At 43.1% G+C, this 26,428-nt stretch overlaps 1 protein-coding gene and 1 long non-coding RNA gene across 4 annotated transcripts in view; both read right to left on the bottom strand.

Moving 5' to 3' along the window:
• Nucleotides 1-19,811, bottom strand: part of LYST (lysosomal trafficking regulator) — an 83,390-nt gene extending 63,579 nt beyond the window's left edge. Inside the window, exons 1-3 of one of the 3 annotated variants that reach the window (XM_080584371.1) lie at nucleotides 19,782-19,811; nucleotides 3,424-3,508; nucleotides 1,949-2,147 (exon numbers count right to left, since the gene is read on the bottom strand). In XM_080584371.1, coding sequence (XP_080440497.1) covers nucleotides 1,949-2,140 — 192 coding nt within the window. In that variant the 5' untranslated portion in view covers nucleotides 2,141-2,147; nucleotides 3,424-3,508; nucleotides 19,782-19,811. Of the gene's footprint in view, nucleotides 1-1,948; nucleotides 2,148-3,423; nucleotides 3,509-19,264; nucleotides 19,369-19,619; nucleotides 19,756-19,781 lie in introns of those variants that run through there. The other 2 variants (XM_080584369.1, XM_080584370.1) reach the window with 2 other exon arrangements.
• Nucleotides 19,812-19,983: 172 nt separating this feature from the next.
• Nucleotides 19,984-26,428, bottom strand: part of LOC308193506 — a 34,807-nt gene continuing 28,362 nt past the window's right edge. The window contains exons 3-4 of the long non-coding RNA XR_013949694.1: nucleotides 24,813-26,308; nucleotides 19,984-24,324 (exon numbers count right to left, since the gene is read on the bottom strand). This is a non-coding gene — a long non-coding RNA (uncharacterized lncRNA). The remainder of the gene's footprint in view (nucleotides 24,325-24,812; nucleotides 26,309-26,428) is intronic.

Raw genomic sequence — 26,428 nt, 5'->3', positions numbered from 1 at the left:
GATAAACAACTTTGAGTAAGCTTGTTAACAAAGTGTTGTGACTTCTTACCAATCTGCTTTCAGTTGAAGCCTAGAATTTAAGAGTGACTTGAAATGTTCGTACACACCTTTATTTACACAGATTTTGGATTCAGAGTCCTTAGAAACACATTTGCAAACGTTAGAAGACAGGACAAGAGTAAAAAACCTGTTAACATGCTATCTACTTAAATATTTTAATAGATTAAGTATTCAGAGTACTTCTTGCTAAAGTTTTAAGCAATTACACAGCTAAGCTACTGAAGTCAATAGGTAAAATGAATTACAGCTTGCAAAGCAGCATCAGCTACTTCCGCATACATATATCTAAATTTCTTCATGCTAGCTTATTCACTTGGTTTGGTTCAACAAACACCTCACTGATAAATCACCTGGTATTTCACAGAAAAAAAAGCGTTCCTTTGAATGAAACCAACTGAAATAGTTTAAGCTTGAACATTCCAAAGACTGAATCAGAAACATGTCCATCAATAACCTGTCCTGGTTCCAGTTAGGACAGAGTTAATTTTTCCTCATAGTAGCTGGTAGGGTGCTATGTTTTGGATTAGGATGAGAAGAGCGCTGATAACATGCTGATGTTTTAATTGTTGCAGAGCAGTGCTTACACCAGGCCAAGGACTTTTCGGCTTCTCGCTCTGTCCTGCCAGCGAGCAGGCTGGGGGTGCAGCAGGAGCTGGGAGGGGACAGACCCAGGACAGCTGACCCAAACTGGCCAAAGGGGTATTCCATACCATCTGCCGTCATGCTAAACAATATATAGGGGTGGCTGGCCGGGGTGGGGGGCCGGCTGCTCGGGGATAGGCTGGGCATCGGTCAGCGGGTGGTGAGCAATTGCATTGTGCATCACTTGTTTCTTACACATTATTATTATTAATACTATTGTCATTATCACTATTATTATTATTATTGTTATTATTATATTCCTGTCTTAATAAACTGTCTTTATCTCAACTCGCCGGCTTCACTTTCCCGTTTCTCTCCCCCATCCCAGAGAGGGAGGGGGGAGGGTGAGCGAACAGCTGTGTGGTGTTTAGCTGCCGGCCAGGTTAAACCACAACATAACCCCACTACAAACTAGATTGATAATTGAAGTTCCATTTTATTAGATCCACTTTTACAAAGTGACTTGTATTTGCTTTCTTGTTCCCCACCTCTTTTCGTTCTTGGATGGAAAGTAGAGAACTACTAAACAGTAAAACAAATAAGATGGTGAAGAACAAAGCAAATACGTTTCAATCAAGTTCTCTGAATAGGCAAAGCTTAGTAAGATTTTGGAGCCTTTTCTTGAAATTACACCATCAGTGAAGGATGGTGGCAGTTAGGAAAGAAGGATTGACTTTTTTTTAAAAAACTCTACAGTTATGGCATATATGGGATTCTGGGATAGACTCTAAATAGGACAACTCAAATATCAATCATCCATACACATGACAGTCAACAAGAAACTATCCTCAGAATTTTTGTTGAAAGATGCATGACACTCCTCTCCCCATTGCCCCCCAAAAATGAAAGATGCTTGTTACTTAATCTTATTTTACTGCTTTAAACTAGAAGAACCTTCTCAAAGTAACAACTACGTGTCAACTGCAGATTCCCTAAAAAGACTCATTCCTTTCAAAAATTCTAACCTATTGCTTCTTTCCACCCAGCTGCTGCACTCAAGTTTTACACATGGCTTAACTAATCAAAAGTTTAATAGCCACCACTGTCATCTGGCGAAGTTATATTAGCTATTTTTTGTTCTTGGTGAAGGACAGAATGTAGTTGCAACTTATCCTTCTAAACTTCTAGTCTAATTAACTTGCACACACACAAGAAGGGCAAGAAAACCAGTACCACGAATACAAGCCAGACAAACCCCTTCAAAACAACACAAAAAGGTTTATAACGAGGTAAGAAAAACTATTACCTGATCAATACTGGAGTTCAGTGTGGTAAGCAAAATAAACCCACGGCCTTGAACTAAGTATTGTCCCAGCGCTGCCATATGAGTTTCTTCCTCTTCATCTTCCTTGGCCTCTGCCCTCTGGACCACCGCATTGCACAGTCTGTTGACATCCGTCAAAAATTCCCGTGCCAGTGAGTTACTGGCACTGCTCATGTCTGAGCTGTAATTAGAGGGAAGTACAGAAATTAAATACTACAGAAAATGCATTCCTTATGGAAAATAGAGGGGGGAGAGAAGGGCATTTCTTCACTATCTGTCCACTTCCCAAACATGAAAGATTTGAAGGACTGAGGAATCAATATACCAATATAAGGTAGAAACGAATAGGAAAGATAAGCATTGAGAATTTATTTCAGTGAGACTTTAGCTAACAGCTGATTATTCCAAACACTCATTTTATAAATCTAACATGTGAAGCCCATGATACACAGCATTCCTTCACATTGCATAAATGAAAGTTAATTACTTAATTTCACTTTTTAAAAAAAAAGCTAGATGTGACCTTCAATCTTCATCTGCTTCTAAAATGCATTTAAACTAAAAAATACAGGGACAACAGGTAGCTATTAAACAGAATTTATAGGAAATCCATTCTTAAATATTTTATTAGGAGACATTATCTTCTACCCTGTTATATATTCAAGTAATATACACCTTGCTTCAAGGGAAAAAAGGAAAAAATAGTGAATTAAGATAAATGTGGGAACCTTATAAATATAATGCTTTAGACTTACCCCCAACAGTGTTTCCCCTCAAACAAAATCAACTGAGTGGGTGGCAATCACTACTATTATGTACACAATTCAAGATACTGATTCTGCTGTGCATGTTCAGGAGAAAATACTAAAAGCATTGATACTGACTCCTAAACTAATTTTACTTTACATAATGCACACAAGGCACTCATATGCTTTGCATATCCACTCTTAATAAATAATTTAAGTTTTATCTTACACTACAGTTTTTCAGTTGGTCAGCACTAGTATATGCTGAGAAGTTTAAAACAAACAAAAGCCAAAGGAAATGCAAGTAAGCTATAGAAAACTGATTAGATCATTGATGAAGGCAAGACAAAAAAGATCTGTGATAGCAACTACAGAAACAAGAATATTTAATCCATATAAAACCCATTTAATGAATACTACAGCATATTTAACTCTTTATTTTTATGTAAACAGTTGAAGTAAAATCTTCAAAACTCAAATATTTTCATAACATCCAAGCACAGAACTTCCATGAAGGGGCACAAATGACTTAAGATCATTGAAATGTAGCAGAAAGATTAATACTGCCCGATCAGGAAACATTTACAAACAAGTAAAAAATAAGGTAGGAAAGAACAAGTTTGTGAGTAATAATAGAACAAAAAGCTTCTTTCAGTGGCAAGACTGAATATTTATACATATGACATTCTCTGTAACAGAAAATATTCTTACCAGAATTACTTCACTAGCTTAACACATTTATCATCTATTTGGAAGGAAAAGTAGATATATTCCAGAAATGCCACCCTTGGTTCACCTGTTTGAAAAGCAAAAAAATGCATTATATTTAATAAGCAATTTCTTTGTTTCTAAAATGCATTTTATGATAGCTATTTGTAGTTCATGAAAATTCCTTGAGTTTTGAGCTTTAAAGCTCTTATTTCTATTTTTAGCTTATGACTCTGTATAACCAAAACTCTGTTACAGAGAAAAACTGGTGCACGCAGGGTAAGTTAACATAATAAAGTTCATTAGTTTTGAAAATATAAAATGTGCTAGGTATTCAAGTTTAAACATCTTCCTCTAGAAGCAGTATCTTTTTTTTTTTTTAAGTGATGACTCTCCACATGGATAATACTTTAAGCACTTGCAGCTCTATATACAAGTGATGGAGAATCTGAATTATGCATTTACATCGGCACCTGACTGCACTTCAAACCAGTCCTTTTCTTTTGCCCTGACAGATATCCAAATCATTATTACCCTAATCACTGGAAAAGAGGTAGTTAATAAAATTGGAAGAGAACTGTATTGTATATGCTTTACTCTTCGTAGAACCCACTGAAGTAATGTAAGAGTTCCATCCTCCCTCCCCATGCCTGACTGCTGTGAGAAGAAATTGTCTCCTCATTTCCACCCTGAACCTCCCCCGGCACAACTTGAGGCCATTCCCTCTAGTCCTGTCACTAGTTACCTGTGAGAAGAGGCCGACCCCCAGCTCCCCACACCTTCCTTTCAGGTAGCTGTAGAGAGCAATAAGTCTCCCCAAGCCTCCTCTTCTCCAGACTAAACAACCCCAGTTCCCTCAGCCGCTCCTCACAGGACTTGTGTCCCAGGCCCTTCACCAGCTTCGTAGCCCTTCTCTGGACACGCTCCAGGGCCTCCATGTCCTTCTTGTAGTGAGGGGCCCACAGCTGAACACAGCACTCGAGGTGCGGCCTCACCAGAGCTGAGTACAGGGGGATGATCAACTCCCTGGTCCTGCTGGCTACACTATTCCTGATACAAGCCAGGATGCCGTTGGCCTTCTTGGCCACCTGGGCACACTGCTGGCTCATGTTCAGGCGAGTGTCAGCCAACACCCCCAGATCCTCTTCCTCTGCACAGCTTTCCAGCCACTCTGCCTTAAACCTGTAGAATTGCATGGGGTTGTTGTGGCCAAAGTGCAGGACCCGGCATTTGGCCTCGTTGAATCTGATCCCATTGGCCTATGCCCATCAATCCAACTTGTCCAGGTCACAAATTAATGTTTAAACTGAACCCAATTTCTATCAGTCTTGACATTTTCACAAGCTGCATCTATTAGCACATCAGACATACACAGATGAGCTGTCCAATCACACATTTACTGAAACATCCACAAATTGGGGTGCCAATGCTGAAAGCCAATCTAAACATTAAAACCTCATTCTCTAGAAGTGATTAAGAGCCAGAAATGCATTTGCCATCAGCGGGGACATGAAAGCTCAACACCAAGAAAAGACTGAAAAAACATTCAACTATAAAGGTCTCTACGTGAATGCTCCAAAACCACTTATAGTCCATATCTCCCCCCCCCGCCGCCATTCCCCTTAATTCAGGGATAGAAAAGCAAAAAAAAAAAAGAGAAAGATTATGACTGTAGTAATCAGGTGGCAATTAAATGAAAACTTCAGCTTTATCTTTACGATTGTGATGGAGTATGTGCATTGAGCACACCTCCTGCCTCCCCAGGCAAGCTTGTAGTAATTGGCCCGCCTTTGAGTGCTTGGAGCAGCACATTTCAACTCAAGCCTCACAGAAAACCTTATCCATACAGCCTGTGTTCATAACTCATTGCAACTACAGCAATAATAGCCTAGGCAACTCATGGTTTTTGTGCACTAGACTTTATTAGAAGACGTAAAAGACACACTGTTCTCCATATTTCAGTGTCCTTCTTTCAGAAGCTTTACTCTCCAAGTTTTCTGCATTGCTTGCACCGTTCCATGGATTTAAGTTGCAATACTCTAACAAAAGATTTTCAACATCACTTGTAAGATAAAACACTGTTTTTTTTAACACTAATGCAAAAAGACATGAAGCATGCCATCTTAACGGAGAATTTCATACACAATTGCTAAGAACGTGAGATGCTGTTATTCTAAAGCACAGAAAAAAAATTTGGGCTATCATGCAGGACAAAGCAGTTCTGTTTAGAAGGAATCATTTCAACTAGTGCTAGCTGCTTATTTATACCCATTTCTTTCCCTGCAATTCAGTCCTGAAACAGACTGACACCACACGTCTATGGAAATGCCGTTTCAGATCACCTCAATATTCAGCCTGTATGGAAGGCAAAGAATAAAGCAAAATCAAGTAAGAAATAATTAAGAACTTTCCAGAAAAGTTGCATACGCAGAGCAAGCCTTCTTTCCTTTTGTGTTGTTTCCTGACCAGTCATCTAAGCCCTTAAAGCATAGCGCTTTTAAAACAAACTCACTGAACAACTTGCCTCACTGATGTTGTAACAAAGCAAGTGCTCCACGGAGGGTTTTTTTTCCTTCCCCAAAAACAAACAACAAATCCACCCACATCCTAACGTTTCAGCCTGCTTATCACTTTCTCTTTCTGTTGCAGATAGTGGTATATTGACACTTCATCCCACACAGCATGGCATTTCCTCTTACTCTGAGAAAGTATGCCAACTAACTTGCTCTAAGGAGGAACTACTCTACCGCAGTATTTTTGTTTTAAGATGACATCTTTAATTGCTGTGATGCCTGGCAGTATGGAAGCAGACACTGTACCAAGTACCAGTAGCAAGGTAGAGTGTCTTAGCTTGTCTTTGGATTTCAGAGAGATTGTGTAGGTGAAATAAAAATCACAGATGAACAAGACCATAAGAGAACAGCAAGAAGACTACCAAAATCTTGGTTCACCAGTGCTGTATACAATCCTAATGGGACAGTTACGGAATATACAGTGTGTCAGGGCTTCGCATTGCTAGCCCTGAAAAAAATGCACATCCTTAAATTCCATACCACCCTCTAGAATATGATCTCATTTTATTTGAGGTGTTCTTTATGAATAGTAACCACATCTGAAAGGAAAAAATCCTCAAGCATTAAAGAGAATAAATCATTTAAGCTGTGAATGACCTGATATGCAAATATAATCTCTTCACATCCATCTTTATATCATCCTCAATTCAATTCCTATCAGTTCTGCCCTTTAGCCCCTTCCTGTGCCAGCTCTCAGGGGATGCACTTTCTATTTACTGTTGTGGTATAGATATAAATATACATATAAATATAGTATTGTACTTTACCTGCAATTGAAACTTGTAGTTTCTCTGGACTTTACTTCATTTTTATGAAGTTGCTCATCAGTTGAGCATTTTAAAGTATAGGAATGCCTTATACTTCAGTGGGCTTTGTATCTTCAAAAGAAAATATCAAAAGCTTTCTTGAAATAATTTAAACCACAATGGAACTTAAAAATAATACCAGTTGTTCAGCGTTGAATACCAAATCATGAATATACTAACTTTATACAGCGCTAATGATTAGGTATTATCTCCAACATCACTACAATGTGAGGGAATGATGAAAATGCAAAGAAGCTCATGGCCAGGACTAGTATTCTGCATGAGAGTGAACTCTGTCTTTGAGTTGGCTGTGCTTTCAGCAATACATCGCCCAGAAATATCTGAAAAGTCTAGTAACACAATAAAAAGTACCAATTAGCAAATTACTATAGCAACACTGCAATGAAATACTATAGTAAGTCAAATGAAATCAAAATGCTCTAACATTAATTCACAATTACTTTCTGTAACTGCTGTCCAACAGCTACCGCAAGGGTAAGAGACAAGGTGGAAAGTTTGGTGGTGGTCTCCAGTTCACACAAGAGCCTAAATTACTGCTCTGAAAAACCCACCTCCTCTCAGGCCTTTTAATTTTTATATTAATTTTACAGTACTAGCAAAGAACAAGAACAGAAAACTATTTCAGTCTCCTGTTTCTTATGAAGTGGATATCAGAACTTCTGCAAATTGCTTGTTAGTAACTGCCAGTCTAAAATGACCACGCTACTGAGTGCTATCCATACAACTGCATGGCCCAGCTAGAGTGCCTGAGTAAAGCAAAGTTACACGTACCTGAGGTGTGCATGACATACATGAGCCACCTGTAAGCCTTCATTTCCTGTAGCCCACTGTTATCTTCAATAAAAGCAACCAATCTTGTATACAGGGTTATATGCTTTTAGCCCTGTTATACATTGCACTAAAGGAGCAATAGCCTTGTTTGTAAGAAAAAAATCAACTTATGAGAAGTTACCTTATGGGCTATTCAAACACGAGTAGAATGTTTGGCACATGCAGCTGTTAATTTGTTTACCTTCCCTAGTTTTCTGTTCCAGATAAGAGAGAAACATTGACTAAGCTTTACACAAAGGCATGGCTGCGAGTCCTTTTGAGTACGGAGTACAATGAAGTTGCATTGTCAGTAGGTATGAAAATTAACACTTGGAAAAACGCTATTTATATAAGCCATTGTACAATACAGTTATTTCTGGTCTCAAATTCTAAAATTGGAACTGTTTTACTCATTCTCTGGAATAAAACATATGGGAATGAGTCACTACTGGCCAATAAAAGCTATGTTTACATTGTACTCATTCCATTCAATAAATACTTGTCCCGGTCTTCTTGCCTGTACTTAACCTTTTCACTTCGTCGAATATGCTTGTGACCTCTTCCGTGATTTTAACATTAATGTGATTATATTAGCAATGATTTTCAGGTTTACTTTGAAGGTAAACTTTCAATTTAAGCTCTGTTTTTTGTTAGCAAAGGACAACAGGTATGGTGAAGAGCACCAGCACATCACTGACAGAGACACTAACAGGCTTGCGCAATTGTAACACACACATTGCCAGGTTTATTACAGAAACTGTTTATCTTGGTAGCAGCAGACACCAAAATTGACTCCTTGGTGGTGAAATGCAAGTAAAGCTTGAAGCTAATGTATTGCAGAAATTAGCATTCTTCCTTTTGTTATTTTGATATTATTCCAAACTTTAAACAGGCTAGAAATGAATACCCAACTGGCACTGTCAAAATGGGCTATGAAACAGGAGCCATATGCAGTCCCTTACGAAAACAGCACCTGTAATTCAAGCAGATCATCAACAGAAAACTTGAGAGGCTTTCATTTTCATGCCTTGTTTTTTACAAATGCAAGGCAATCAGCCAGAAGTGTAGCTTAAAAGCAGGCAGCGAACATTTGCTAACCATCCAACAACACTGATATTCAAAAACAGGAGCAAACAAGTGAAAACAAGACAGCTCAAGTACAGCTCATTCTCAAAACAGACATACCAGACAAGGCTCTAGCTCTGCAAAAGACCTCCTGCTTACTCCTTATTTCCAGCCACTTCCTGCTCTAACCTTTGCTCTCACTTATTAGCTATCTGGGGGGGGGGGGGTCACAAAAGCAGACAAACTATGAAAATACATTAAGGCAACATTGTTCCAGCCATTAAGCTGCACATGAAAAGCAGCTTCGTAATATACAGAAGCTATCATAAGGCAACTGCAGGTGGATGTCAATTTCCTTGGCATGGTTTGATGCCTGGCAGTCCTTTATTTCATTAAGGACTTCAGAAACTGGCTTTTAGTCTTCTGCAAAATCCACTAGACCACTAATATTGCCAAAGATGTTATTCAGACTCTCTCCCCAACATAAAGTGAAAAAATGCTTAGCATATTTGGAACAATAATATACACACTGTCTCCTTAACTGACCAGGGAAAAGTACATCAAGTTCATTATATGATAAACAGGTATTACTGCAATAAACACTGTAAGGTATGCTGAGATCTTCAGAGCAATAGCACTGCTGTACACACAAGTGTTTGTGCATGTATAATCTTACTACTGCCGCTTTCACGTAAAGTCAGAAGTGTATGCAGCTCCCTTCTCACTCACGTGGGACGCTCGCCTTGAAACACCACAAGACAAAGCCCTGCTTCTACACACATCTTAAGCCTCCTATAAACGTAGTCTACTTATGTTCTGCTGCGTAGATATTAAAATCAAATTTAAGCAGTGAAGCTCAATGTTTATACAACCTTGGAATCTGGGAATTAGATTTCTACTACTAAGTGGATGTGAAAGCACTTCATCTTATACTGAAAAAAGCTCAGAATTCTAGGGAATTAAAATATCTGTGCTTTCTGAAAAAGACAGTCCGTAAATAAAAACGCTCCTTTTAATATGGTGTACAGCCAGCAATCCATGTCACAGTGCTTCCTAAATGAGTCATTTCTGTTGTTGAACAGATATACCAAGGAAAAAGACGATCAAGATCAGACAAATGCTATGCTAAATTCAGCCACACTAAGGAAATAGGCACTTTCCAAAATACCTACCACATGTGTATAAACAAGTCAGAAAACCTATAATCAGCAATATACCTAAGGCTACAGGTACCTAGAGATATATGAAATGACATTAGATGTCCAGGCAAGTCGACTTCGCAGTTTCAGAAGTGTCATTCTTCTGATTGGGATACAGATCTGTGAAATGCCACAGAACGTGAGGAAGTAAAGACAGACAAAAAGCCTTTCCTTATTCCCAAATCATCATTTGCCATATATTTTCATGCCTCAGTGGTTTAGTGGTGGGCGTGGTTGGGTTTTTTTTTGGGGGGGGGGGGGGGGGAGTTGTTTCAACAGTTGGAAAAATTAAACTCACAGGTAACTGGGCACAGAATTTGTTTCAGATTTAACTCCAGCAGATGCAGTTTAAGTTACTTCTAAAAAATATGCTGGCTAAGTAAAGTATAATCCAGTTTCTGGGATACATTCTGACTTGTACTCTGCCCAACAAGACTACTACTACAATCTCAAAAATCTCCAGCACAATTATTTTTAACAGCACCTCTGAATGAATGATAGAAGCACAAATCAAAATGGTATAACCGATTAATACATACACAATGTTCTTGTTTACATATAAAAAACATTTCCTTCAAGAATTTCCAAAGTATAACTTTACGACACTACTTCCATTCTACAAACTCCAATTTACGTCCTTAGCATTTCTGCTGCATACATTTTGTTACGTATCAGTCCCCTGAGCAGAAAACCTGCTAATGGCCATGAAATGCATCAGCTTGTTCTATCAGCTCCAAACAACCAGTTTCTAATTAATTAGCTGCCAGTGACTATAAAAGGATTGTAACTACAAGCTGCACATAGGGGACTGGAAATCAAGCCAAGAACAACAGTGAGGTATAATAAATTGCTCTAAGGAGGTTGCACACCCAGGGAGAACCAAAACCAAAAGAGAACTTGGCAAGAAAATAGCAGGTGATAAGGGATCTGAGTACCCAGAAAGGAAACCAGCTCACATGCAACCTAAATGCAGACTTGTCCGCATACAAGCAATGCACCAGAAATATACAAACTGTATGCTCAGACCTCTAAAACATCACACAAATAAAACTAACTCCAAAGGTTAAAAAACAATCATTAAATTAAAGATTCTGAAATCCACCATGATGAAACTACTGGGAAAACTTAGGATTTCAGCAATTGTCCTAGTCTACTAGTGCCTCCTGTACAAGGGTACGGCAGAGGCCAAGCATGTTATTCACACCCAGCCCTCACGTTTTCTAAAGCATGCTAACACACCCCACTCATCTTAGTTCCTCCTGTGTGTTAGTTGTCTTCTCTGCCACCACATCTGCAAGCTAACACCTCCTCCCGGAGCACAGAAAACAGCTTCCCATGTCTTCCATGAAATTCCTTGCATAATTCCATATAGTACATTTAGTTAATTGTTCTTTGTCAGGGGAGTCATTTTTATAAACCATCTCATTAAGGCTAATCCAGTGAATTTTGATGCATCACAGGCTACTGAAGTGTTCACAGCAGTGAAACACAGACCTCTTTTAAACAACATTTAACTCAAGCTACAGCATTTTACCCAACTTGACCATGAAGCATTCATGTCATGATTTGTTGTTCAAGTCTACTTCCAAAGAAATGCATTACCTGTTTAACTCATGACAGAACTTTTACAAGTAGAGTTTATTATGTTGCTGTAATTTCAAGATACTTAAAAAGTGAATGTTAAACTTAAGACATATGGCACCTGCAAATCCTACTCACAATTCATATTTACTCTTTGGAAAGTACTATAATCTTGGAGACTAGAATTAAGTGTCAACTCTCCATTTGTAGAACACATCCAAAACCGATTATATTTCCCTTCCCCTTTCTTACATGATGGTAAAATCTGTTAGTAGAAAAGCAGAATGCTTTAGTATTTCAGTTTTGTCTTGTCACAGGTTTTCCACACATAAATACCTACCTGACATATATGACCCTTACTTGGAAAAAGTACTAGATACGAGTAAGAACCCTTAGTGTAGGATTTTAAAAAGCATCCCCTGTAATGAGGAGCTATGCACTCCATAATGGAGTGGAGCAGTGCAATGCTAACTGTGCTAAAAAGAAGGCACAAGAGATTAAGTGATCAGTGCAAGGAAAATTTTTCTTGCTGAAATTCAGCAGGTTGTGATCAGGTTCTGCCTTGCGCTACAAAGATCTGTATCCTTTTACAAGTTAGAATATCAGCAACTGTTCCCCCCTTTTGAGTCTGAATGAAATAGCACTGATACAGTAAACAGCAAGGAGTCCCTCAGCTTATCTGCATATCACAAGTGCTTTGAGACAGCTTCTCAACTCAACGTGGAATTTTGTTTAGTCATCAACCAATGTGAAACACCTGGGCACGCAATCTTGGTAAGCCTGCAATCAGGTTAGAGAAGATGAGTCATCGAGAAGATAAAAGTACAGCACTGATGAAAAGACAGGCTCCCAAACAACCACCTACACGCAAGTCACGCATTAACACTGTACATAGTATATGCTAGGCGTAAGTTATGCTTAGCTTGTGGTTTTATACTATTCAAAACAGTAACTATAGCCACATTGTCAGCCACGTTATATGCATTCCAGTTCATTTAATTGTACATATTTCAGACCAGCACATGCAGGTACGGAGGACAAACATTCCTTAGAGTAGGCACAGTGAACGCTGTAGGTTTTCAGAGATAATCACTGCTACATGAACTGTGTTAAAAACAAGTATGCTTGCTGTCACGGAGACTGGCTAAAATGCTCCAGAGAAGAATACCACCATGCTGTTACCAATACCATGAAAACGCTTGAGACAAGCTTGGCTACCACAGTCAGAGAAGACAAGAACCTGTTCAAGATGTTATCTCAAGTGCCAGAAGACAATGTCTGTAAGGAACACATGGTACTAGAGAAAGGAACTGATACATATGCCAACACAAGACAGAACTTACATAGAAAAATAAACTATGAAAGACCACTAAGTTATTTCAACAGAAAACCAGAGGATGAAGAACTTCATGAAACATTCAGAAGTGAAAAGGCTGAAGTTGCGAGGCTACCAAGTAACCCATGTTTGGAACACTTAGTACTAACAAGTTCTTCACCAAATTAAAAGATAACCAAATAATACTCTAAAATGTGTTCTTCCAAGCTTTGTATTTGATAAACACCCCTCAAGAGACAAGAGAGCAAGTCTTGACAGCCGTGGTTGCACAGTGGTGACTAACTCTGAAGATGAAGACTACATTCCACTCTAAACAGCAACAGGAAAGAAACAGTCTACTACAGTACTACAGAGGTCAAGCCGGAAGTTCAGGACCTCTCCAGCAGAAAGCCCACAGCAATGAGCCCCTGCAAAGCTAACCTGCCTTTGAGAACATCCTCCTGCATTATTTGGCTGTACAGCACATACTGTGGTCTCCAGTGCAACCAGGGAAAAATGCTGCAGTTGTGACCACACTGCAAGTACACAGAACACACGGCATCTACCTGGAGACGATTTTAAACAACAAATGTCATCCTGACACAAATCGAAGTGCGATGTGGAAGACCATGCGCGCTTCTCTGTAACCTGTGAGATTATACATTTTGATTGCACCAAAATACTCACAGACGGAAGAAGCAAAAAGAGTTGAGCAGCACCTTGAGGCACTCTTGCTGAAGCAACGAGTAAAGGCTATTCCTGAAACTGAAAGCTTGGTAGTTAGAGGATTCGAACTAGAAAGCAAAGCGCTGAAGATAAACTTGGCCATTGCGTCTAAAGTACTCACCACGAGCAGTTCAATAAGAGAAGATGGTCAATGATCAGAGTTAAAGAGGTCATTAACGTGCAGAAGACACTCTGCTTCTGGGGTTTTAAAACCAGTCCGTGAAATCCGTATCTTCTAGTAGTAATCACATGGGGACAAGACAGCAAGTAGCAATCTGAAGCTAATATGAGAAAATAGCATTTCCCAGAATAGACTCTCACGCTGCTGTTCCAGTTAAGCTCAGTGTGCCAGCTTCTTTGCAAAGCACAAGCAGCATCAGTTGCTTCTGGGGGCCTGACCCTGTACCTCTCCCAGGCTTTAGAGCAAAGGGAAACAAACTGGCCTGTGAACACCCTTGCCTAACCAGCAAGAGAACTACAGCCAGAAGGAGTCACACAACATCTCACTTCAGGTAACTTTTCTCCAGTGGAAATGCAAGTTGGGAACAAATCGGATTTTTGTTTTATTCTTGACATTAAACTTCAAAAAGAAACTTCAAAGCACTCAAAAATTAGTCAAGTAGTGCAACACAGAAACTATAATCAATGATTATACTTTACTTCATATAATAATGACTAAGTGTGAAGTTTCCCAATATACCTACTAGCAAATAGACAAATATTTTAAAAAATTCTGAAACACTCTAGGAAACCATAAAGCCATTCAAAATACTAAAACCAGTCAAACTTTAAGATGTCCCCCAAACTACAGAAACCCATCACATGTACACACAAACAAGACTTGAAACTGTTAATGACAGTTTAGAAAGTGAATGAAGTGTGCCAGATGAAGACTAGATATACAGTGTAGTAGTATTTCTGGTAACCAGACGTCACATGCAATTTTTTTTTTCTGCAAATGCCAGGGATTTCACAGGACTCCAATAATGAAAGTGCCTTTGTAACTAAAGTAACTTAAGCTTTTATAATAGTTTCTAATAAATTTAGGACCACCTTTTGGAAGTAAAGATACCCATGTAGAATTTCACCTAGATACCCAGATACATAAAAGTTTTCCTTCGATTTTTCATTATTTGAACTATAAATCAAGAGTGAAACTACACTCTTCTTCCTTAGATTTGAGAGATGCAGCTAATGCAAAGGCACATACGTACACCAGGTAGCTACACGTTAGGTTTTATAGTCTGACAATTTTGTTTCATTTTCTCTAAAGGAAGCCATAAGAATGTTTGCCCCTAATTTGAGATTAGGATTGTTAGCCTCTTTCATCTTCTATTAGAAATGGAACAGGAAGTTGATACTTTTTAATAAATTATCTAAGTCTATTTTAGTGTCAATTACTGACTCAAAGCTACAAAAATCTACAAAAAAACCTCCTGAAATATAGCATAAGTTTGTTGTACTTTTATCGATTCCTGAAACACTACAAATGCTCAAAAATATTTCCTTAAATCTTTATATTTTTCTTGCTAATTCACTCTTTGCCAGAATTAAGACACAAACTATTCATCCCTTCACAGTGCCATTTCTATAATTCATTCCTAATCTGGTTAGTAGAGTAAGGTTTAACCATAGTGTTGATTACCAAGGTTAACAGATCAAGTTAGATGTTTTTGCCATTCATCCCGCTCAAGAAGATAAACCTTCAGGAAATGTCTCCTCAATACTAGAGAGGAATGGATAAAGTCATTTGCTGAAATAGAATTGTACAAAATTCAAAGTTTTAATGCTACCACTACCTGGCAATTCCCTTTTACATTTTATCTCCCCACTTCCCAGTTTTCTCTTAGGAAAGCAGACAGGCTTCTCTCTATGGTGAGAAGTCCAAAGAACCAGGCGCCCACCCACTCTTGGTGCTTCATGCACGCATACTTTCCCTCACAGCACAATGATGCTTGTAACTGCAGTCAAGAAGCTTACCTAGGGGTGGAGGAAAAGAGGGAAAAGAACAAATAAACGTGGGAATTAACCGAGATTGTTAGAATGGTTGAGCAACTGCCTGACACAGACACAGCCACAGCCTTGCAGACAACAGTCTTCCAGCACTGCTCCCTGCTTTTGCCCCCCACATCCCCACTACCCCACGCTCCAGGCTATCAAAGCGCAGGCCGGTTCTTTCACAGGGCACCAGGAAGTGATTCGTGGAGTCCCTCCACTCCACGTGGCTCAAAGCGCTGTGCAAACAAGAGCTGCAGGAGGTAAGCCCCAGAAGTCTGCAGAGAACTACACAAGTTCAGAAGTGCACAAGACAACGGTTTCAGTGCTTATGTACCACATGGCCCGTGCAAAATCACACCCGCAGTAGCAGCAGGCAGTAGTGAGCTATGTATGGGGAGGTAGAGGGCTGAGAAGTCTGAGAAGCAGAGCACAGACACAGAAAATGACAAATGAAATATGCAGTGGTGACTTCAAAAGGCCTACTGTAACTTCAATATGCAGGAAACCAAAATGTAATAGCTGTTTCAGCACGTATCAAGAAATAGTACTGTTCCCGGACTCCACTGCATGGACTACAGCATTACATACCTACCCCTTCTTCAACATACATAAGCTGATTAATTGTGTTACATTGTTCTGCTTTGCACTTACCCTCTGCATTGGATTTAAGCTGTCTACCTGCAGAGCACAGCACTCTACAAGTCACACTAGCGAGACCCATGACTCTACCCTAATAGTTAGTGCCAAAAGCCTAGCTTCCCAGAAAAATGGGATTTTAATCAGACCCCAGGCTGTAAGCATAAGCCATTACAGCTGACAGTTTATATCAAGAAAAACCTCTTCCACCAGGACTACACATGACATCCTTTTCTCTCTCCCCTTCCCCTTCACACATCCAGCCTTGTTTCTGCACACTGTTTTATCTGGAGGCAAGACAATCACTAATGAACTAATTTCAACATGTCACTGAAAGGCATGCTGAAATGCAGCATCTGAATGAGAAGTGAAGGGAAAAAAAAGTCTTAGTCTACTAAACACCACAGTGCTTTATTGGTTCCTCCCAAGTAACCTCAGAAACTCAAGCAGATATCCTGCTCTGCCTAAGGGGGAGTCCCCACCTCCTGGGGAGCGGCTCAGCCCATCCGCAGCTCCCTGCTAGCGAGGCATGGCTATTCCTTCCCAGCAATTCTTCCTTTCCTCTTCCACCAGCACTGCTGGCCCACTCAGTTTCTTGATGCAATCCATGTCCGCAGGTTTGCAGAAAACTTTTTTTCCAGCTGGCTTATTTTTGTGTTAAATTGCCATGCAGAGGTCAGCCACTGGCAGAAAGGGGGAAAAGGCAGGAGACAGATCCCCCCACAGCAGCAACAAGCTGCTTGATCAGCTCAGGCAAACCAGAACCACAACAACAGAAAAACAAGTGCCCACAGATCCTTCTCCCTGCTTGACACAACTTAAAACAGGTATATCTCCTTCAGAACAGTGGCATCACAGGAGCTGATAGCTCTGATGATACCCACTCAATTACTTGATCCTATCTAATCTTCATCATATAACAGTGCAAGAGTGACTGACACTCACAACCATCTCCAACTGAAAGAGGTAAAACATAACCACAGGCATATACAGAGTCCTCCCTCCCTGCATATTATAATCCTTTTAAAACACTAAAATCTTTTTTTGCTTTGTTTTAAAAAGGAACACCCTGAAGATGACCCAAATTAACAACATCCAGTACTGGCATCCCAGGCAGCAGCTGGTGCAGTTCTCCACTGAGGAAGCCCATGGAGCCTGATGCCTCCTCGGAGAAGGATAAAACAGACCTTGGTGAGGGCTGATGACAGCTGTTTACTCCAATGAACCTTAATTTGTCTGCAGAAGGCAAGTGAGAGCATTTTCAGCAGCAAGTGCTTCCTGGTGCAACAGAATCCTCTTACAACATAATCTTTTCACCCTGTTTTCCCTTGGCTTCCTTCTACCCACAGAAGACAGGAACCATTTTTTGCTTCAGAATTCCTTCTGTGCAATATTACCTATTTGAAAAGACTGCTATGACAATGGCAAAATTCTTCAAATACACAGGAGTCCTAAGTCTCCGCACAAGCTACAAAGGTGTACAGTTGTACATTAATAAGGATGCACCATGGACTATGAAAGAAATCACTGACAAAAAATCAGAACTGGTAACTGCCTGAAGCATCTGTTAATATTCATACTGCTTGCTCATGTTCTTTGAGCTCAACTCCAAAGAAAGCTAAATAAAAGCAGCAACATACTTTTCCTAAGTGTTAAGAATGTACAGTTTCTCTTTCCTAATGTTTAGATATCAAGTGTTTTACTTTCCAACACTGCTACTGTTCAAGGTGCTTAAAGCCTCTTCTTACTGTCTAGAACAGCACTACAAACTGATACAGGGGCACGGGAAAAGCCTACACAGGACTAAGAGAAACAAAGAAGCAAAAGGAAGCATTTAAGAATCCTTATTAAATGGTTGCTGAACTAACAGAAAAGTCTTATAACAATTATTCAACATTTTAAAGATAAAAGGGGTCTCCGAGTAAAGTAACACTGATGGTGGAGGGAGAACAGGAAGGAGTGACATTAAACAAGCTCCTCTGAAGAAATCCGTATGCAGCCTTATGAACTGAGTGACAAGTGACTTCCGGAGGTCTCATTTACTTTTAACCTTGGTTTTGGAAGTACAGCATTGAAAGCTATTTGCTTCTAGCTTGCAAGAATCTCTGTCTAAAACATGAGGAAGAAAGAACAGAATTAGAACACCATATGAAAAGGCTGATCTCTTCTCAACTATAACAATATATGAAAGCCTTCTCATTCTTCCTTCTCCCGGTATTTTAAATGTCCAACAGAAACTCTCAGAGGCACCAAACAGCAAGTCTCCCAAGGTACCTAAGAGGATACTTTATTCTTTGCACTGTTGGCGATGGTCTGTCAGCCTACAGTTAAAGAAAAAAAAAAGATGACTGATGACTCCTTACCATCCTGCAGCCCCACTATGATAAGCTCTCCTTGCAGACATTGTCTCGTGTCCAAGCAAGCAACCTCAACCAGAATATGTCAACAGACATACCTCTACTATCAATATTTCCTCCAGAAAGGGTTAAACGTTCCAGACATCTCTCCCCTGCTGCCTAGCAAAAGACCACGATACACATGACTAAAACAGACCTCCTCGCCGCTTTTATGCCAAAGGCTACCCCAGCACGCCGCAGGCAGCGGCAGGATCCTGTTGGTGACACAAGGCTGCGTCACTGACTCCGACTTTCTCCAGATGCTTTCATAGAAGCCTTCCTGATTCACGTGGCACCACAACCAGAAAAAGCGCCTCCCGTCCAGATTTTCTCCTCCAGCCAGTTCCCATTTATAACCGCGCTAGATGCTCTCCCGGCTCCTAGCTCACCGCACGATGCTCCTCCTGAGCTCCTTCAGCCACTCTGCCTCCTCTTACACAAGAGGCTTTGCCCTCAGCTCCAGCGAAGCACCTGCTGCCCCCGCTATCTGTACAGATAAGAGGCAGCTCTCGGTTCACCCCGGGATACCGGGCATTACCCGATCCCGAGGTATTTTCCCCCAGAGGGGCATCCCATCCCATCCCATCCCATCCCGGCACGCCACCCGCCACCTCAGAGCACCACGGGAGCCCCGCCGCTGCCCACAGCGGGCACTGCAACAACACCGCAGCGCCCGGGAGCGGGAGCGGGGGGCACGGCGGGGCGCGGCTGCCCTTACCGGGGCCCGCCGGGCAGGACCGGGGAGACCCGGCGCGCGCGGGGGCCGTTAAACGGCCGCCCCTCGAGCCACCGGGAGGGCGGAGCCACCGCCGCCGCCGGGCCCCGGGGCTGGCCCCGCCCCTCTCGCGCGGCCCGGCCCGGGGCGGCCCCTCCCGGGAGCCCCGCGGCGGGCAGGGCTCCGCCCGCTCCTCCGCCGCCGCCACCGCCTCTTCCGCCTCCCGCTGCCCGGGCCCAGCGGCACCGAGGCACCGGCCGCCGGAGGGACCCGCCTGCCCCGACGCGCCGGGGCCTGGGCCCGCCGAGCCCTCCGCACGCCGAGGCGGCGCTGCCCCGCCGCCCGCCGCCGCCCTTACCCGCTCCTCGCTCCGGCAGAGCCGGCGCGCCCGGCCGCCCGCGCCGCTCTTATCCCGCCGCCGGCCTCCCGGCAGCCCGTGGCGGGAGGGCCCGGCCCGGCCCCGCCGCGCCGCCCGCCCCCGTCGCCATGGCAACGCCCGCCCCGCCCCGCCCCGCCCCACCTGACGCCGCCGCTCCCGCTCCGCCGCCACCGGCGCGCGGAAGAGGGAAGGGGAGGGGGGGGGGCGGTGTCACGCGCGCGCCGCAGCCAATCGGCGGCGCCGCCTGGGTGACCGGCGGGGAGGGGGGGGGGAAGCCGTCGGGGCGGGGCGTGCGGTCGGGGCCACGCCCGCTCCCCGGCAGGCCCCGCCCGTTCCCGGGAGCCAGGCCCCCGCGGGGCAGCGTCGGCCCGGCCCGGCCCCCGCCCCCCGTTCCCCTTCAGACCCCGTGCGGATAAACCCCGCGTGCAGCGAGGGAGCCGCGGCGTTGGGCGCACCCTCCCCGGGAGGCCGACTGGCAAGGCCGGGCCACTTATTAGCTGTCTGCAAGGGGCAGCAATCCGTCACAGGCCGTGTTAACGGGCACACGCTCTATATATTGACATGTCCGTGCATATGTGCCCTTACCCTCAGCCTGCCTAGGTCTGACAAGCCCTTCTTGTGCCTCAAAACCAGGCAAAGGCATGCAGGGTGCTCAGATGGCCTTACTGTAACGCACCCCCCTCGCGCCTCTCCCGGGTGCATTGCCCCCCTGCTCCCAGACCTCTGCCACGGCTCCTGGTTGGGGACTTTACCCGGCTTCAACTCATATTAGCGCTCCATTTGCTCTCTGGTTGCCTGCTGGCTACCACAATAGCAAATTGGTTTTGTAAAGCTAAGGTCAGGGTGCTGACAAGGGTTACCCAATGCACAGGGAAAGCTTCGGACACCAGGCCCCATGGTCCACCTGCCACAGTGTAGTACGCGAGGCGACAGCTTCACACAGACATCCGGGAGTCTGCGCCCAGGGAAGGGCACCAGCGGTGCAGGGCACGAGGAGGAGGGTGCCCTTCTCTGGGCGCAAACTCCCGAACGTCTGTATGAAGCCCCTGCGCTTCCTGCAGCCCAGAAGAAAGAGAAGTCTTCTTTACCTCTCAACCAGAGCTTCCTGTTTACCAGAAAGCAGAGATACCGCTGCTTTATCAGTCTTTCAGATCCTGCTGAAGCAAGACCATGCCTATGTGTCCCTCCGCCATGCTGGCAGCAGCCGGTTTCTCCTCTGGCAGAGGTTCCTGCCATGCCGTGAAACTCGTGCCCACCAGTAACTACTTCAAGGCTTATCACTTGTCCCCCTGCTGCTGGCCAGCTTCCCCCGGCAGGAGGTGCAGTACAGAGCCAGCAGGATGCTCAGAGTTGCACGTTGTTTTTGGTTTTCTCAAGACCAGAGAAACGAGGCGGCCTGTACTTGTCATTGTGGTGGTGTATGGCAGAATTTAAGCAGCAGCAATGGAAAGGAAGATGGCCAGATCAGAAATACAACAATACATCAACTCGCCCTTGGAATATCAACTTTGGTATTCCAAGAATAGAAGCATTTCGGACTGATAACTTTTACTGAAACTGTGAGTTTTCAGATGAGAAGTGGCCTCCACATGTGAATACTTGAGTGATTTTTGCAAGGCTTCTATTGCAGTCTTTGGAAGAGAAGATGGTCATAGCCTATATTGAAATGCCCTGAAACGGCTCTCATGTACATGCTATAAAAAGATTATAAACTGTTTGGAATAATAATAAAAAATATATATTGAGAAGGGTAAGTAAATGAAATTAAAGATTTTATCGGAACATTAATGTTCTTCTCTCTAGAATGCTTGAAAGTGCGACCTATCTTTCAGATATGTGGATTTTCTTTAATTACAATAATTAAAGCTCCTGCTGATATGGCAGCATGCCTGCTGTTCAGTTTGAAATGGGAGTTTTACCATAAAATACTATGCACGAGGGAATTGATTCTGAATTCATGTACGTCAATATAAATTTGCAGCAGCTCCATTAAAGTGAGTAACATGACCCCAATTCATGCCTCAATAACTTTAAATCAAGTCTAGTTCTTTGTATCAACATTAATTCACTGCTGACTCCCTCTATTTTACAGGCATCATCTGAATCTCTCTTGAATCTGTAAGGTTTTTCAGCAGAATTCTTCCTAAATTGTAGTATTCTGCTATAATTCTCCCTCCTCTGCAAACATGCAGGTGGTACTAACATGGAAAACAAGCAAGATACAAGACGATGAATGGCATTTTCCTCTTGTTCCCTTGAACAACAGAATGAGCCCGCACCACTGATACCCGCACAGGTAGCATCAGTACTCATATTCTTTAGTATGCGGTGTTAATGTTCACAGGCAGTGGATTTAAATCAGCGGTTCCAAAATTTTAGGGGTCAATGGGCCACTATCCTATTCCAGAACATCCTAAGTACCCACCACATGTTTTGTAAGCCACTGTCTGCTCTCGTCATCAAAGTTTCAGCTGAAAACAAAGGCAATGTAAGGCCCAGATTTTGTGGGCCATTTCCACAGTCACATTCTCTCTCTCTTTCTTTTCTAATGCCTATTTACCTGTCTAGGAAAATTTACCTGTGTTTTAGTGGTATAATAAAGTCACTAATAAAAACTGTGGAGTGATACATACAATATGTGAGATGGCTTGAAACCACCATCTTAAATCAGAGAGGTTTTTGGAAAGGACATCTTAGCTCAGATTTGCAGAGGATGAATATTGGTCTGTTTTCCCAAGGAAGCACCATACTCCACTTTTTCCTATGCTACTGTAAAAAATCTGAAAGAGTGAGAAAAATGGTAAAGTAGTTTTGCACTTGGGGAATCAAAGAATGGTCTGAGAGATTCATTAAAATAACACACAAGTTTAACTGTTGATATTGTAAAGTGTGTATATTGTGAGAAGCAGTCTGTGAGTTGATGCACTTCCAGATGAATGTTGGAGGAGGCAGCTGTAGAGCAAATTCAAGGAAACACAAAGCCAGGCTGGTTGTGCTTCATGCCTGAGTTCTTCATTTTTTAATAGCTGACTGTAGTGGTATAGAAATGGGAGAAAACAAAAATATTATTTAATGGGTAGAGCACAAAGACAAAAATAAATGAGCTTAAATGGTTCCAAAAGGATCTGAAAGCACAGAAGCTCTGGGAAGCCTTCTCTTGTTGCTCAGGCTTGCCTGCTGCAAGCAGGGCTGGATTCCCAGTGGTACCTGACTCGTCACTGCAGTAGTTCCTGGCTAGCTCAAAGCTGACATCAGGATGTCTTTACTGGTGGTTCTAGTTGCAGTTTGCAGAAGAGATGAGCAGGTAGCCAGAGAGCCTGGCTGTAGCACACTGCATGATCCCTACATTTGTCCTATGTGTAGGCTCTATGAATCAGCGAGTCTAGTTTGACCAGCCTTGGCTTTGCCGCTTGGAAGGGATTTCTCCAGTTTAAAGTTTACTTTAAAACACTTGAGGTAAATTGCTTATCGCGTTGTAGGCTGAATTAGAAGTAAAATGCCTTTAGTGTGGTGAGTTTGAATGATATAAGAAAATTTGATTGAAATAAATTTCTATAGGAATGATTAAAGCTAGAATAATTCACACTACAAAGACTGAGAGAAGCCAAATGAGAAATGCAAATAATATAATAGGATGAATGCATATATACAGCACTTTGAGCTTTAATATGCACCTTCTCTTGGCTCCCAAATGTATGAACCACACCAGATCATCACCTCATACAGTTACACATTGTCATGTGTCGGTAACAACGTCTACAGCCCAGTCCCCATTGTACAGTAAATAAACAGGCAAAGGATGAGCTCCTGAGCTGAGCCAGCAAAGCTGAGGTGAAATCTGAGGAAAATCAGCAAAGGTAGATGCTCACTGTTTACACAGACGGTTCTCTGTTGGTGCTTAACACCACCTTCAGCTCTGGCACAGGAGATGAATTTGGCAGGAAGAATGATGATGCAGGGAAAGCAACGGGGTGCACTAGAGCCAGCGTGAACAGCACACAGGGCCTGCTTTGTCTGTCCTGGAACAAACACGGCTCTTGAAGCAGCCCCTGGGACAACGCTCAGCCTTTGTGCCTTTTTGCCTTTCTGTAGGAGGCACTTTCTCCACATTAGCATTCTCGGACAGACGCTAGCCCTGGAGACACTGCAGGCCACAAAGCTAGATTTCAGGTGCTCTCACTTCCCCACAGGCAGCAGCAGCCTCTGCAGCAGCCTGGGCTGTCCTGACAGGAACGTGCCCATTCCCCTCCACACTTGCCTGTGTTTTCTGTTCTTTCTCCAAATGCCTCCAGAATTGCTCCAAGTCACGCATTTGATGCCATGAAGTAGCTTACAGAAAGAGAACATAACATTGATTCGAGGCAAGGAATTGAGCCAGTTTTGCAGGTTTTTGTAACGCGGCGAAGCTCCGCAGGTATTTAGTTGCATTAAATAATTCAGCGGGGTGGCTGTCTGAAGTGCAACAGTTTCTTTTTTCCACATGAAAGGTGATTCACGATTGAAATGCTTCAGACACATATCCAGCAACCGGCACAGACTTTTTTAGAAACATACGCATTTCTGGAACCAGAGACTAGCTCCCAGCACCCCTCCAGGCCCTCTGCCAGATCTTCTCATTCTCTGATGATAAGGCCAAATCCTGTTCGCAGTTTTGTCAGCGTTTACTGCTTTCAGCAGAGTCACCCTGGAGTCATGGTGGTGTAAAAGGGTTTGCTACGATCTTCAGTGTTTCCCCAGCCCACACACACCTCCCCAGACCTTCCCCACCAGCACTCCCCTCAGCGCTGACCTGACACACGAGCCGGCACACAAACCCCCAGGCACAGACATCACTCCCACTTCTGACCAGTCCCTGACAAGCACCACAATACGTGCAGCAGCTGCTACTCACTCACTCCTGGCTCTTTGGTCCTCATGCCAGATGTGGAGCCTCTCAGGATCCCCACCACCAGGCTGCAAACCTCTCCAGAAACCACCCGTGGCAGCGCCCCAGCCACCTCCCCTCAGGCTGGTTTTCCTGTACCTCGTCCCACAGGACACCCTGGCACGAGGCACAAGGGAATGGCCCTCCTTGGTGTCATCTTCCTGTCATTGATCTTCCCCATCTCTATGCATTCACCCTTCCCTTGGAAATGAGGCATTACTCCAGGGAATAAAATCTGCAGGGCATACCTGGTTTCCTCAGAGAGCTGGAGCTACAAAGCAAGGGGACAGTGGCACAGAGTTATACAGGTATCCTCCTTCTGGGGACTCCTGTGCTAGCTCTGGATACGGACCCAGTCGGAGTGATGCTGCATCTGCACAAGCTGCTGCAGTGAAGCCTTGGAGTTTCTGCGGGATGAAATCACAGCTTCCTTGCTGCTATGCTCTGGCTCCATTTCAGCTTCACATAAGCAGCCTTTTCTGCAGACGTTTGGAATTTGGAGATTGCTTTGTTTTGCTTTTGTTTGGGTCAAAATAATAATAAAAAATAAAGCAAAGAAAGATGAAAAGAAAGACATCCAGGCTTTTACTATCAGTGGTATGGGGGGGATGAATAAAAAATGCAGACAGCTACAAAGATTGTGCTAAGTGGTGCAAGAGGCTAAAAGCTTTCCAATATGCCATTCTATTGTGTTCGCTTGAGTATTGCATACAGGCATATCAAAAGGGAACAGTTCAGCCTTTAGGCAAAATTCATGAACTGAGAAGACTGTCTGAAGAACTCAAAACTCTGTCTAGTTTTGCCAAAAAGCTTTCAATGAGCAAATCTGAACTGATTTTCAAATAAAAGTTTCTGGTTTCCAATTTGATGCTATTTCTCTAATCACAGCGTTAAAAAAATAAAAGGGTCATCAAACTGTGCAACTCAAAATCTGCAGCTGCAACTCTGAGCCTGTAATTTTAGATGTCTCTTTTTGAATTTCCATTTCCATAACATCTGTAAGGACAGCAAGGCCAGGATCCCCTTCTGCTAGTCGTAATAAAGAAATTATGTTTGTTCTAAAACACCAGATTTACTTGATCTATGTGTGAGTGCATACAGTTGCATAGGCACCAACCAACTCTTTTGTGGCTAACACTGGCATGCTATTTTCAGCTAAAGGGGAAGAGACCCAGAGCCATGACCTCTTGCAGACATTGCTCTGATCTTGCTCTGTGACCATGATGGCAGCTGCCAGGTGCCAAAAGCGCCGCTGGAGCGCAGAGGTGGGCAGCAATCCCTCGCTCATTGTGTGCCTTCCCAAGCGCTTAGCTGAGAGGTGCCCATGCAATGCTTGTTTGTCTCACAAAGTCACAAAGTCAGCCTTTTAAACTGCTTCCTGGAGCTCCTCTGCCACATATTACCAGGCTAATTTACCCATTGGTCTCAATACACTGAATTACCTCTTATGAGTTCTTCCATCAGTGCAATATGGTCTTGGGATTTGCCACTAATATTTGCTGGGTAAGTTCATTTTTCTACATCCCGCAGTCACACCTACACCTCAGGGTGCTGAGCCTGAGTGCTGGGAAGGGAGTGCTGGTGCTCATCTGGTCTTGCGTCCGGCTGGATCAGCCCACTGACACAGCTGAAAAACAATCTGCTGCTTTTCTAGGGCAAGTTTTCAACCAGATCAGCTTGCTGACTTGCTTGATGGTATAGTCACGAGTATAGTGCCAGCACAAGGGAGGAGGGGGGCATACACCTGCAAGATAAAGGGTAGCACCATCCCTTTTGATTTCAGCCTCATAAGCCACTCCATGAAAGCAAGCCTTACCGAGTATTCTCTGAATAACCTCCATGCAGGCTAAGTGCAGTTGTATGG

Source organism: Anser brachyrhynchus, assembly GCF_964034855.1.
Source record: "Anser brachyrhynchus genome assembly, chromosome: 3".
Lineage (NCBI taxonomy): Eukaryota > Metazoa > Chordata > Aves > Anseriformes > Anatidae > Anser > Anser brachyrhynchus.
This window is presented reverse-complemented; position numbering and strand designations above follow the sequence as displayed.